This window comes from Zosterops lateralis (assembly GCF_965231275.1).
Source record: "Zosterops lateralis genome assembly, chromosome: 3".
NCBI lineage: Eukaryota > Metazoa > Chordata > Aves > Passeriformes > Zosteropidae > Zosterops > Zosterops lateralis.
The window spans coordinates 78,577,957-78,591,193 of NC_139764.1; the positions used below are offsets into that span (position 1 = coordinate 78,577,957).

Consider the following 13,237-nt stretch of genomic DNA (forward strand, 5'->3'; position numbering starts at 1 on the left):
TTTCTAGTATTATCTGGTATTAAGATCTTTTCTAACATGAGCTACTTAATAGAATTTGGGGCAGCAGTGTGTGTGATACAGGCAGGTCAAATGGAAATTGAGAAGTTCTAATGTCTAATGACAGTAGTTCATAATAAATCAAAAAAGTCGACTATAGTGTGACTTGGCTGCAGTGAAGCTGTCCCAGAATAGTGGGTCTGAGCTGGTCAGCTCAACCTTATGACCATTCTGTCTTCCTGTCTTGCGCCACTTGTGGCTGTGGTCCCAGGGAACCGTGTCTGAGCTGCACCCCCCCAGTGCATTTCTGCGGCTCCTGGTCACGGTGTTGTCCTGCTGGGGCAGCCCTTCTTTTGGTCTGCTTCATGAGTTGTTGAATAGCATTTCTGTTCTCACTCTCCAGTCAAAAGGTTTTGTTTTTGTTTCAGATCTTCCCTCTAGATCCAACTGTACAACCTTAGAAAAGCTTATAATTATGGTGTTTACTGTAATGCATTTCCTGTCTGAGACTGTGCTTCGCTTCTATAAAGAGTATTATAACAAGTCTTGGCATTTCAGCAGGGCTTTTTTTGAGGATGAGAATTTTTATTATTATCATTGGATCATTGTACATACTTTCCAATGTAAATTCCAAATTTAATGACATGTAGATAAGGAATATATTCCTGTAACTGTAGTGCTTAAAATAAAGCTAGTCCTAGACACTTTCATTTTTCAGCATTTGAAGTTACTGTGCCATATCCTGGTAGCCTTATCAGGACACAAGAGCTGATTGTTAAGGCCACAGCTGTTACCTGTTCAGTTTAGAAAATTTTGCTGTAGTCTTGGAAGCTGGTTCACCCCAGAATCTCTCTGGACTTGCTGATTTTTCCACAGAAAGAGTAGAATCTGAGTTAATCTTGATTTCTTTTGTGATAGATGTTTATGGTTCTGTGGCTAACTTAAATACAGGGAATTTTTCCTGTACTGGTGTTGTAGCAGTTCTGCTATTACAGTGCTAGAGCTATTTATGGTTAAACTCTAGAAGAGTTAAAAGGTAGAACTACAGTAGTTTATTGTGTTTTTTTTAAAAAAAAGTATTCAGATTAATAATCTGTGTATTTTTTAGTATCTTTTCTTGAAGAGTAGTAATCACTAGGTTACAAGCTGTTTATGTGCAAAGCTATTTTCATAGGGTTTTGTGCCAAATCAAAAAAAGCAAGCTGATTTAAAAAAATTACTGTATTTTTAAATAACTGCTAGGCAACTAGTACAAAAAATCTAGCAGAGGAAAATGTCTTTCAAATCAGACAGTGCTAACAGAAAGTTTTTGTTTGTTTCTAATTGTAGGTAAAATCATAAAATCTGTTCCAGGAAAGCTGATGAAAGAGGTGAGTAAGTCTTTCAGGTAGCCAATATCTTAACTTCATTAACTAATTTTATGGGATTACTAAGTAAGCGGCTAATCAAAACTTTGTTTGAAAAATCTTTTGGTTTTGTTCTTTTTGTTTTCACTTTCCTATAATTATGCAAGTGACAGGTCACTCATATCTTTTTTCAGAAAGGTCAGCATTTGGAGCCATTCATCATGAATTTTATCAACTCCTGTGAATCTCCTAAGCCTAAACCAAGCAGGCCTGAACTTACCATTTTGAGTCCCACTTCTGAAAATAACAAGAAGGTACAGTAAGTCATGTTCCTTTTCCATTTTACAGAAGTGGAAAACCAACCATACATTTTCTCTCATACTAGGGGAGCTGTCTTAGAACTCATTAACTAATATTATTTCAGATGAAGCCAAGCTGGAAAATGCTGTCTAGGAATGCAGACACTGAGGGTGTTCAGTCCAAAGGCCAGACCAAAGGTAGACTGAAGTAACACACTTCCTTGCTCCCCAGATATGTGTGGCATAGACTTGAGCTGTTCAGTTCTGCACTTCCACTTCTGTTGTGAGACATGACATCTTTGTGCAGATGTGTACCCTTTCAGTTCTGGGGGAAGCCTGCAAGAAATATGGAGCGGGATTTTCACAAGAGCATTTAGTAACAGGACAAGAGGAAATGGAACTGAGAGTAGGTTTAGATTAGCTATTAGGAAAAAATGTGTAACTGTGAAGGTGGTGAGGTGCTGGAACAGATTGCTCAGAGAGGTTGTGGATTCCTCATTCCTGGAAGTATTTAATACAGATTGGATGGAGCTCTGAGCAGCCGGGTCTAGTTAAAGGTGTCCCTGCCCATGGCAGAGGGTTGGGACTAGATGCTCTTTGAGGTCCCTTCCAAGCCAGTCTATTCTTTGATTCTGTGCAGTAACTGCTGTGCAGTAGCAAGGTACCTCACTTCTTGGTGAAGGACGTGAATGCCAAATATCTGTACCAGGACTGTGTGAACTGCCTGTATGGAGTCTGTGTGGAGATCCGACAGGCGGCCAGAGAGGTGAAAGGTTAGCACTTCCTGGGTGCCCATCTGTGAGAAGGACATGTTATCTCATAGCAAAAGAGTTCTTCAATTTTTTGCTAAATGGTAGTTGAGTTCCAGCTAATGCTTTTATTGCCACCATGTTTTCATGTGTCTTTTCTGACAGAGATCTGTTTATTTCAGTTTCAAAGTGTTGGACTGTGCTGAGATTACAATGCACATTCCCTGGTGCTTGTGCTGCCATGAGTGGGCAGGCCCAGTCAGAAATGTGCCTAATGCTCTGACAGATCTTCTTCATGCTCCTTCCCTTTGAATGTTCCTGGGGCGTGTGGATGTTTGTGTGTTTTAAATATTGCTGGAAAGACTTCTGGTTAAAAATGAACAATGAATGTGGGTAGTCAACCCCAGTATAACCAGGAGCAATTGGATTTCATTCTGTATCAGAGCCACTAGAATAAGAGTTACCAGCCTGCCTTGTTCAAAAAAAACCAAGTGAACAAAAAATTCTATTTCCCCTTCCTAGGGACACTAGCAGGATTTCTGGCCATGTTTCTGTACTGAAGATCTGTAAGCAGCTTAAACGTCTTCTGAACTTATTTTTGTCAGTCTTGCTATAATAGGTCAGGACTTCTCAGCTGATGCAGACTTCACAAAATATGCCAATAAAGGCATTGTTCTGCTGGCTTGTGATGGCCTGCCAACAGCAATAAAAGCTGCATTTGGAACACAAGCAGTATAATAAATGTTTTTGAGTAGCTACATGGAGGAAGACGTGGTCACTTACACTGACTGATATGATTCAGACACTGCATACAATCTTTCTTCTTACCATTTTGGTATAATCCTCTGTACTTTTTAAAAGAGAAGGAAGAACAGGAGAGCAGCCTTTGGCTGTAGGTATTGTTCATAGTCATGGTATTGTTCACACCTGTGCTGGAATGTATTGGGTGTATGTTTGCATATGCACTCACCATTGAGTAACTTTTTTTTTTTTCTGTGAGGCACTTTATATGAGCGTTCATGCTTCCTTTGCTTGCTTTTCCCAAAAAGGTATAATAAATACTCTGTTGTATAAGGGATTACCTTGGTCTTTTTCTTAATACAGGCCTTTTATCTTTTACTGACTTCAAGACCTTGGCTCCCATTATTAATCAATACTAATTCATGGGATTTCCTCATTGTAAGCCTTTGAAGAATATTTCATGGTTATAATCATGATTATTGTTTAATCTTAAACATACAAATAATGATAACATTGAAGTTTGTCCTGTTAGTCTCAAATATTAACATGCACAGAAACATCTAAAGCAAAATCATGTGCTTATCTGAATTGTGAGTCTAACCTCAACTTCTGTACTAGATAACAATATGTGTGTTTTTCACCTGAATTTCTTCTGAGCCAAGATACTGGAAAGTGTAAAACAGGGAAGTAAAGGTTTAATGCCACTTTGTATTATGGCTGTTGCAGTGCATTGCAGATTGCATTCTGAAATGCTTTCAAAGTGTGCCTCTGATCAAGGAACCATTACTCTTTAAGGTGCAACACAGATTATCCGTGTATGGAGGTATAATCAGCATTCAGAAGATGCTGCTTCTGGTTTGGGGTGAAAGTGGAAATAGCTTTTTGAAAGTCAGAAAGCTTTGCCCTAAGCTGGCCTTCATGTTTGATTATTTTATAGGTTACCTACCAGGTTGCTGTTAATGATTTAGTTTGGCCTCCAGACACTGCTCTGAACCAATGTCTGCATTGCACAATGGTCTGCTTTGAGTTGGCTCAGTATCTATCACTTTTGTCAGGTTGTGGGGTGTATCTAAAAAATAGAGGCTCTTGTTTAAGTTACTATGCTACAGCTAAGGTTTTTCTGATATTCTGGTTTCAGTATTAAGGAGGATGTAGACTTCATTTTATATGGAGTTTTTTAAACAACCTACCAGGCATGCTTCCACAAAGTAGGTGTGAATAATTATGTGTCCTTTTTAGGTTTGTTGCATTCCTGGATACCAGTCATCCACCAGTGCATTAGCCATATTTGCCCTTTTATGTAACTTATATAATAAGTTGTTGTTGTTTAGTTTGAGTGAACCTTGTGAAGGTAATACCAGCAGCTCAGTACCTAACAAAAGAGAGGGCCTGATGGAGTACAGGTCAAAAAACCTGACTCTTGCCAGATGTCCTGATGTATTTTTTTCTAAGAGTGCAAAGCATTCTGTTTAGAGACTTGTGTGATTCAGAGATTGTTGTCATTTGCATGTTTTTGGCTTTATTTATTTTGGGGAGAGTTGCAGTACAGAAAGTGAACCACTTATAAGCAAATTACTTCCTGTTCCGTGGAATTAATGTTATTTTGGGAGTGGTAAAAAAACTTTTTGTGAGTGGCAATCACGTCAGCCTAGGCAATGCTGTGATTATGTTGCATTTGCTTCTAGTTCTAGGATTTTTTAGAACCCTGGCATAAACTTCTGAACTTCCTTTTCATAATTTCTTTTCATACTTTGAGAATATTTTGTATAAATCCTATTTTATGTCTATTTATTAACTATTTTGGGGGTAAGTTAATTGAAAATCAGCTGTTAGTGGGGATTGCTAGGTATTAAACATGGAAAGCATCAGGATTTAGAGACTTTTTCCTTTCCCTCTGTTGGAATTCACAGACTTAGGGGCAGGAGAGGCAAGGACTACTACCTAGGTGGCTTGGGACCCCTTTTGGTGTGCAGAGAAGATTGGAGTTTTGCAAGAATTGCAAGAGTATCTTTTCAGAAATAATCAAATGCAAGAAAATAGAGGGATCAGGGAGGAGGGGGTGACATAGAAGAATAGAAGGCTAAAGGAATATAATTGAGAAGTGAGATAAATGGAAAGAAACCCAAATGTTAGTTCATAAAGATTTTACTATAAATAATTAAGCTGGCAGGGGAAAAAGATATTTCTCCATGTAAAAATTTGCATGTTTTGTCTAGAAACCATTGTATATGTTTCAAAGTGGAAACCAACAGGAACTTTTAGGAATAGTTTGATGTTATAGACTTCCCTTGTGATTTAAGGCAGACACTCTGTATCTCTTAGCCTCTCATTTTCAGGACAGGATGCATCAAGGAAATCAGAACCTGTGGTAAAAGTCCAGATGCATACCATCATACTGCAGTTTAGGTTGGAAGAAGGTAGTGGGAGCAGAAAGGCTCATGAATTAATGTCTCAGTGCTGATTTGTTCTGAACCTAGGTATTTTGGTTGTTGTATCTTGGCAGCATGTTATGTGGTCTTTATTGGGGAGAAGGATTTGAAAATACAAAACCAGAAACAATGAAATGAATCAACACCCTTGATCAGTTCTTTGAAAGCTCTGGAAAGAAGCTACTTCTATAAAAAGAAACCAACCCAAAGGACTGGTGGCTATCCTTTTGCCTTTAAATGCAGTGATTTCAGTCTTATATTTCTGTTTTTAGCTTTTTAATGATTTATTCAAGAATAATGCAAACCGGTCTGAGAATACAGAAAGACGACAAAATCAGAACTACTTCATGGAAATGATAACTGTAGAAGGAGTCTATGACTACTTAATGTATGTTGGTAAGAAGTGATTTCTCTTAATTATTCATATACGTCATAACCAATATGAAGTTCACAGTCTCTGCTAAGGAATGAAATTTTGTTGTAGCAGTCATATATAACTCAACACTTTCAAGCTAGTATATACAACTTAATAACATAGTCATTCCTTAGAAGACTTTATTGTGGTGCTAAAATGTCATTTATCATTCATCATTGCTTTGTTTTGTTATGTCTCCATCTTTCTGCATCTCAGTAGTATAAGTTAATGAAAGTAGATCCTATCCCTTTTCTGAAGTCTACCTAGGCTGCTGGTAGACTCTGGGAATTGGAATTGTTAAATTAATAGAAATAGCTGAAGGAAGTATTTGAGAAGCATTGTGGAGAATACTGATATTTTCAGTGCTGCACTAACAAAACGGAAATATTCTTTTCTTGTTTGCAATCTATTCTTTTCTTTTAAATAAATTATTCTTTTATCCTGAATATTAGGAGACCCTCATATGTGTTACTATTCATAGATGTTGCTGTGCCTTTGCAGGTAGGGTAGTTTTCCGCATTCCTGACTGGCTGCATCATCTCTTGATGGGAGGAAGAATTCTCTTCAAAAATACGTTGGAACTGTACACAGATTATTACTTGCATAACAAGCTAGAACAGCTATTTGAGGAGCACCGATTGGTTTCTCTGATAACACTGCTGAGAGGTCAGTAATAGTTACATCTTTGATGAAAAAATACTGCTTTAGTCTGGGGTTTGAAATCTCTTCAGTGAAGTTTCTGAGTGCTAAATTTTACAATGCTGGCTAACACTGGGAAATATTAAAAATCAAGTAGGCTTGGACTAACTTCAAAGCTTGTTGTGGAAAGATGTTAAGTCACCTATGTTATCTGTCAGCGATGATTACAGAAAAAAATATTATGAATAGTAATTTGCTCAGGTGTGCAAAGAACAAGAAAAACAGAATGAAGGTGGTTTAGTGTATCAATGCAAATGTTTCATGAAGTTGTCAAGTTACTTGTGTACTACATCAGTCTTTTATTGTTGATTTTTTGGTTCCCTTTGCTGTGGTCAGCTCTTGAGAGGGCTTGAGTGTTCCTGACCTTCAAATAAGGGAAAGGGAGAGCAACTAAAAAAAATTTCAAATTACCTCACAACTGTGGAGTATTACCCAACTGCAGTCTGATCCAAACAATGCATCTGGCCAAAACTCTGGAGTCAAGACAGTTCTATCCTTATCAAATCAAAAATGAAGCTTGCGAAAGGCTTCAAAAAAGGAGTGTGCAGTAAGACTTTCAGAGCCTAAAACCAAAATGTTCACCTGTTATTTCAGATGAATAGCAATTTTTGCTTTCTCATTCATAGGTAAATTTGAAGTTTTTGACAGTTCCAGACAGTGTTTTAGCACAAGGTGTAAATACTCCTTACAGTTTTGAAAGCATAAGGGAAGTTGTGAGTAAGGAAATGATAACTAACCTAAAGTAGAATTGATCCAAACTTAGAAGAGAATGCTTTAAACTTTGAAAAGGGTGGAAGCAAATTGTGAAAAGATGATTGTCCTTCAAACAGGGGGGGTATTCTGGATTTGACTGGGCTAATGTAAGCCAAAAATAAGCAAAAATCCCCTTCTAATCAACACAATACAGAGAAGAAGTTCAGTTTTGAAGCCATTATCCAAAACACATTTCTGTGTCAGTGATGTATAGCTGCCTAAAGATACATCTTTTTTCAATGTGTCTTCACTGCAGATGCTGTCTTCTGTGAGAATACTGAGCCTCGCTCTCTCCAGGATAAACAGAAACGAGCAAAGCAGACTTTTGAAGAAATGATGAGATATATTCCAGGTTCTGTATTTCATGACTGCCTGTAGGAGTGTGGTTAATTGTTCAATCAGATATTTAACCCAAATAGAGTCACAGTATCTTTCCAAATCAAATAATACTTGGGCTGCCGAGATTTGAGTTGACTGGAATACCAGGTGTAAAAACCCAGCAGTTCAGTTTTGTTATCTAAGTGTTGCTGACTAAGGTTGTAGCATAGTGATTAATAAAGACATGGTGATGGAAATCAACAGCTTTATACATGTACTTAATACAATAATTTTTCATCTTTTGAATGTTCTTATGGTTTGTATTTTATCCAGATGAAAACTGTGTTAAAAAAGGCACATCATTAAGCTGGAAGATACATCTGAGCTCTCCTTGCACTGTATAAACTAGAAAAGAGAGACCCATTTATTTGAAAGTAATTAAAAAAAATCAGCTTGTGGTTTATTAAACAGTACATTAGAAAAAAATACTGATATTATAGAAAGTGTAGTAATTACTTAGGTGTGGAAAAGGGAGGAGAAAAGGATGAACCCAAAAGTGTGGGGTTTTTTTCCATTTACCATTTGAGACAGAAAAAAATTGAACTCCTTCTTAAATTTAAACAGTTTTTTTCTTGTTAATTACTGGAGTTCTATAACTTTATCATGAAGCTGATTTGCAGTGCTTCCTCATGATTTGTGTATTTGTTTTTGGAATTTGATCTAGATTTAATAGGCAAGTGCATTGGGGAAGAGGCTAAATACGAGGGCATCAGGCTGCTGTTTGATGGACTGCAACAACCAGTGCTCAACAAACAGGTAACTCATAACGTGTGACAAACTTGCCTTCTGGCACAGGGTTTCCTGAAGTGAATGTTTGATGTAGCAGAGGAATAGGCTGGTACTCAGCATTAGGGATAAAAAGCAGTAGTTTTGCCTTGGAGTGTCCTTAATTTTCTGTAATTTTTTTTTTTTTTTAGTTAACTTATGTTCTGCTGGACATTGGGATTCAAGAGCTCTTTCCAGAGCTGAGTAAGGTATGTGCTAACTCCTTTCAAGGACTGCAGAATTCTTCAAGCTGCTACTGAGTCTGGTCACTGGTGCCTTTTTGCTGTTGTTCTCTATTACTAATGCTCATTCTAAATTTTGGGGAAAGTGTGTGTTTTTTCCAAAATGTTGAAATAATTGAAGTCTGGTTTACTTGCATTTTGGCTAATTAGCTCTTTCCAAATCAGCTCAGGCCCATTTGTTTAGCATGCAGCAAGTCCGAGCTGCCTTTCAGTAGATTTGGACAGATGAACAGCAGTCAGGATCTCTGTGCCTTTTTCTTTGATTGATTTCTCTCCACTTTATTTTATACATTTCTTAATTTAGGAAGGGAATTCTGCATGCAAAGCTCAGGTCAAGTTGCAGCATTTTTCTTGAGAAAGGAGGAGGATTTCTTACCTCTAGTTTGGTCACTGCAATGTTAACTTGAGCTATCCAGATAAAGGAGAAATAATTTGCACAACAGAAATTGCTATATAAATGTTTATCATTAGGTTTGGGATCTGTCTGATATTTGTACTTATGTATATCAAGCCTTCACAGATTTTCACATAGTAATTTTACAGTTTGGTCTTCATGGCAAGCAGGAGATACCTGCTAGTTAGCTAGTAGAAAAACAAAAGCCCAAACAAATTAGGAAAACCCTCTCACTAACAGTAAATGCATGACCCCTGTGCCTGAAAACTGCATAGTGCCAGCAGTGATTTGTTTTGCATGACAAACAGAAACAAATACAAGATATTGGAACAAGCCAGGACACTTCCATTGTTTTCAGTGAAATGGGGCTGTCTCAGCAAGTCTGACCTATTTCGTGCTTCAGCTCTGTAGTTGCCCTCCTCAAGCCAGTGCTCGGACAGCTAAAGGCAGGTGACAGAAGACCCAGCTGACCAAGGGAACAAGAAAATAGCCTGGGAACTTGAGTGCAGAAGAAAAGACCTAGCCCTGACTTAGCCCTGCTGTTTTACACTGCTGAACTGTTTTTGTATGGACTGTCTCAGCAGCTAATTATATATATGTATTGGAACAGTGATCTTTCTTCAGTTGATTATGGAGAAAAATGAGTGGCATTTAAGCAGTCTTTAAAGCACCAGTCAGGCCCAGAGGGTGGTGATCAATGGAATGAAGTCTAGTTGGAGGCAGGCCATTAACAAGGGAGTTATCCAAGGGGTCAGTTGTGGTTCCAGTCCTGTTTAACATCTTCATTAATGATCTGGATGATGGGCCAGAGTGCAAAGCCCGATGATGACACAAAACTGGGAGGAGTGGCTGATAAACCATAGGGTCATGCTACTTTCCAAAGGGAACTAAACAGGCTGGAGAAACGGACTGGCAGGAACCTCATGAATTTCAGCAAAGGGAAGTGTGAAGTCCTGTTCCTGGGGAAGAACAGCCCCAGGTGCCGTGATGGGCTGGGGGCCAACCAGCTGGAAAGACACAAAGTTGAGCAAAAGGCTGATGGTATCCTGGGTTGCAACAGGAGCAGTGTTGCCAGCAGGTTGAGGGAGGTGATGTTGCCCCTCTGCTGAGCACTGGTGGGGGCCACACCTGGAGTGCTGTGTCCAGGCCTGAGCTCCCCAGTACAAAATAGGCTTGGACATACTGGAATGAATCTGGTGGAGAGCCATGAGGGTGATGAAGGAACTGGAGGATATCTCCTGTAAGGAGAGGCTAGAGAGGAGGGCCTGTTCAGCCTGGAGAAGAGAAAGCTCAAAGGGTCTTACTGATGTCTGTAAATACCTGAGGGGATGGTACAAAGAGGACAGAACCTGTGGTGCCCACTAACAGGATCAGTGGCAACAGGCACAATCTGAAACACCAGAGGTTCCCTCTGAACATTGAGAAACACTTCTTCACTGTGAGGGTGACCAAGCACTGTCACAATGCTCCTCAGGGATGCTGTGGGATGCTCATCCTTAGAGATATTTAAAAGCTGTCAGGACATGGTCTTGAGCATCTCTAGGTGGCCCAGCTTGAGGTCTAGACCAGGTGACCTCCAGACCTCTAGACCAGGTACCTTCCAACCCAGCCATGCTGTGATTTCATAGTTCTGTATATTTAATGGACAAAAATATATTTTCTTCAAAAATAAATCAAGAGAAAGATTATTTGAGGTAAATTGGGATCATGTTTTCTACTTCTTATCTATTCTTTTTTCCTGTGTAACTGACACTGCCTGACTGCTCTGCAGTGTTTCATAACCACCTGCTGAGGAGGGACCTCTAGTGCCACCTTGCTCCTGGTGAAATGGCATAGGTGAGAGGTGGGCTCCCCCTGTCCCCTCTGACTGAAGTTGATGGGGACAGAGCAAGGGAATCTCCAGACCAGATTTCAGTACAGCAAAGGAAAAAAAATACTTCAGCTGGGAACTTGAGCTATTTCCTTATTTCAGATATACTGAGAGCAATACAGAACAAAGTGCTGCATCTGTGATGTTTGGCAGGGGGACCTGCTTGTCAATGTACCAGGACTGAGAGGGGAAATGCAAGGTGGAGAGGGTATGGGTGGAGGGATGGCAATGGTTTTCATCCAGAGCCCTAAAAACATTTTCCCAAAATGACTGCAAGCACTTGGCATTGTGAAACCGCTTGGAAAGAGAATTGTTTCTTCCTAACAATTGCAGTGGGGACATTTAAAAGTAACGACTGGTTCTTAACTTAGCTATCCATTGTATTGAGGGAGAATCAGTCCAGTGCCAATCCAATCAATCCAGTCAGCATAGATTGGTCCTTTTTGAGTTGCTTCATACCAAAATATTTTTGTAGTTACAATGAAGAATGGAAAAATGTTTCCGGCCAGTTAGCTTTTAAAGGGGAAACTGACCATCCCAGAAGTTTTGAGCACTGCTCCTTTGGCAGAAAAAACAGTGATGGGAGAAATGGGAAGATTTTCCTTAGTGGGGATGTCAGTCTGCTTCCTACTCTTGAGATTGGTATCTTGAAGGTATTTCCTGCCGCACGTACCAGTGCGGATACGCGCTGGATCACTTGATGTGTGCTGTGTTTGATGGCAGCATGTGTTAGTGAGCAAGCTCCAAGAGCTGAAAAACTCCTCTGAGACAGTGTACAGCCAGTCCCTTGAGAGTCTGTCAGACAGGATACAAGGAGAAGAGACAGCTGAAAGGGGAAAAAGCATTCCGAGCAGAGTAAGGAAAAGAAATCCAATTGAAAAGATATCTCTCCATTACTATTTCAAGAGCAGAAAATTGCTGTGTTAAGAAAACTATTTAGCAGTTAAGAATGGGGGAGGTGAGAACTTCCAAAAAAAGAAGAAAACACCTATTTTGAGAAATAGTATTAAAACCCAGTAGCCTTCCATTCTCTTAACTCTGGTTTCAAGTGGATGTTTTCAGATACCATTAATCATTGCAGCTCAGTTCAGTTATTTCTATGTAAATACACATTTTCAAATTTTATAAGTAAATTTCCCCTCTTTCCTGTTTAACAGGGTCCAAAGGAAGCAAGCTCTGTGTCAAGTTGGATGTGAGTGGACGCCCAGTAGGATCTGCTCTGCACTGTTGTAATGGAAATGTGGCATTTTAACGTTGCTTTGTATATTTTGTTGTAAATAACTTAAAATTTAAAAGTTAAAAAAATAACTTATGCAATAAAGACATTAAAATTTAATACCAATTGCAAGTACATAAAATATCCGTACTTTTTATTTAAAATTCGTTTCAGCTGTTATCAGTAAAAGTCAAATTAATTTCACCAAAATCTCTGTGTATGAAATTACAGGATGACATCAAAAAAGACAGCTGGGTGATCAGCCAACTTATGCTTTGCTAAAAGAGCAATTACTGAGTGTCTTCCTGAAAGGATATGTAGAAAAATTGTTTGGAAGAAATTCTAGAATGCTCCCATTAAATTATTTTAAAATGTCTTAACAAATCCTTTTTTTTTAAACAAGAGAAGTATATGATTGGATCTATTGCATACAAATAATCTCAGAACTGTCTTTAGCCTTCATCTTTCTGTGAGCATGGAAAATCACATTTGTAATTTAGCCTTTTTAGTACTTGATCTTCAAATCTAAAACCCTCTTACAGTAATATTGGATATGAAAAGTGGTTTTGACTTAGCCTTTATTTTCCTGCAGTTCTTATCTGGCTTTGTGGTTTTTTTCTGACACCTTCTTTACAGACTTAGGAAAGAGGATGTGAGTCTGTTCACAGCACTTTATAAAAATTCATTCATATAAAAATGTGTGGAAGATTTTTCTCTGTAAATCTTAATTTGTTGGCCCAGCCTTTATAAAAGAGATTTTGAAAAAGACTTCTATGCGTGGATTTTTAACAAGTTTGACTTGCAGAACAATACAGAGATACTTTAATAGGCATTCCCCAGTTTTTCTTTTCAAACACCCATTTTCTCCTTTTTTACAAACAATCCAATGTAATACAGCGTTGGTGTTCTTTCTCAATATAATTTGTCTGTACCCTTCTGTCTGT

General features: G+C 38.6%; 1 protein-coding gene across 4 annotated transcripts in view; it reads left to right on the forward strand.

Annotated features, from left to right (window-relative positions):
- The window catches only part of SNX14 (sorting nexin 14), a gene marked incomplete at its 5' end in the record, with an annotated part of 45,929 nt that extends 33,073 nt beyond the window's left edge, over positions 1-12,856 (forward strand). For all 4 annotated transcript variants that reach the window (XM_083856617.1, XM_083856619.1, XM_083856618.1 and 1 more), the window contains 8 exons: positions 1,327-1,367; positions 1,538-1,657; positions 5,834-5,957; positions 6,478-6,642; positions 7,685-7,780; positions 8,471-8,562; positions 8,724-8,780; positions 12,235-12,856. In XM_083856617.1, the coding sequence (XP_083712743.1) occupies positions 1,327-1,367; positions 1,538-1,657; positions 5,834-5,957; positions 6,478-6,642; positions 7,685-7,780; positions 8,471-8,562; positions 8,724-8,780; positions 12,235-12,273 (734 nt within the window). In that variant the 3' untranslated portion in view covers positions 12,274-12,856. The remainder of the gene's footprint in view (positions 1-1,326; positions 1,368-1,537; positions 1,658-5,833; positions 5,958-6,477; positions 6,643-7,684; positions 7,781-8,470; positions 8,563-8,723; positions 8,781-12,234) is intronic.
- Positions 12,857-13,237: the final 381 nt, after the last annotated feature.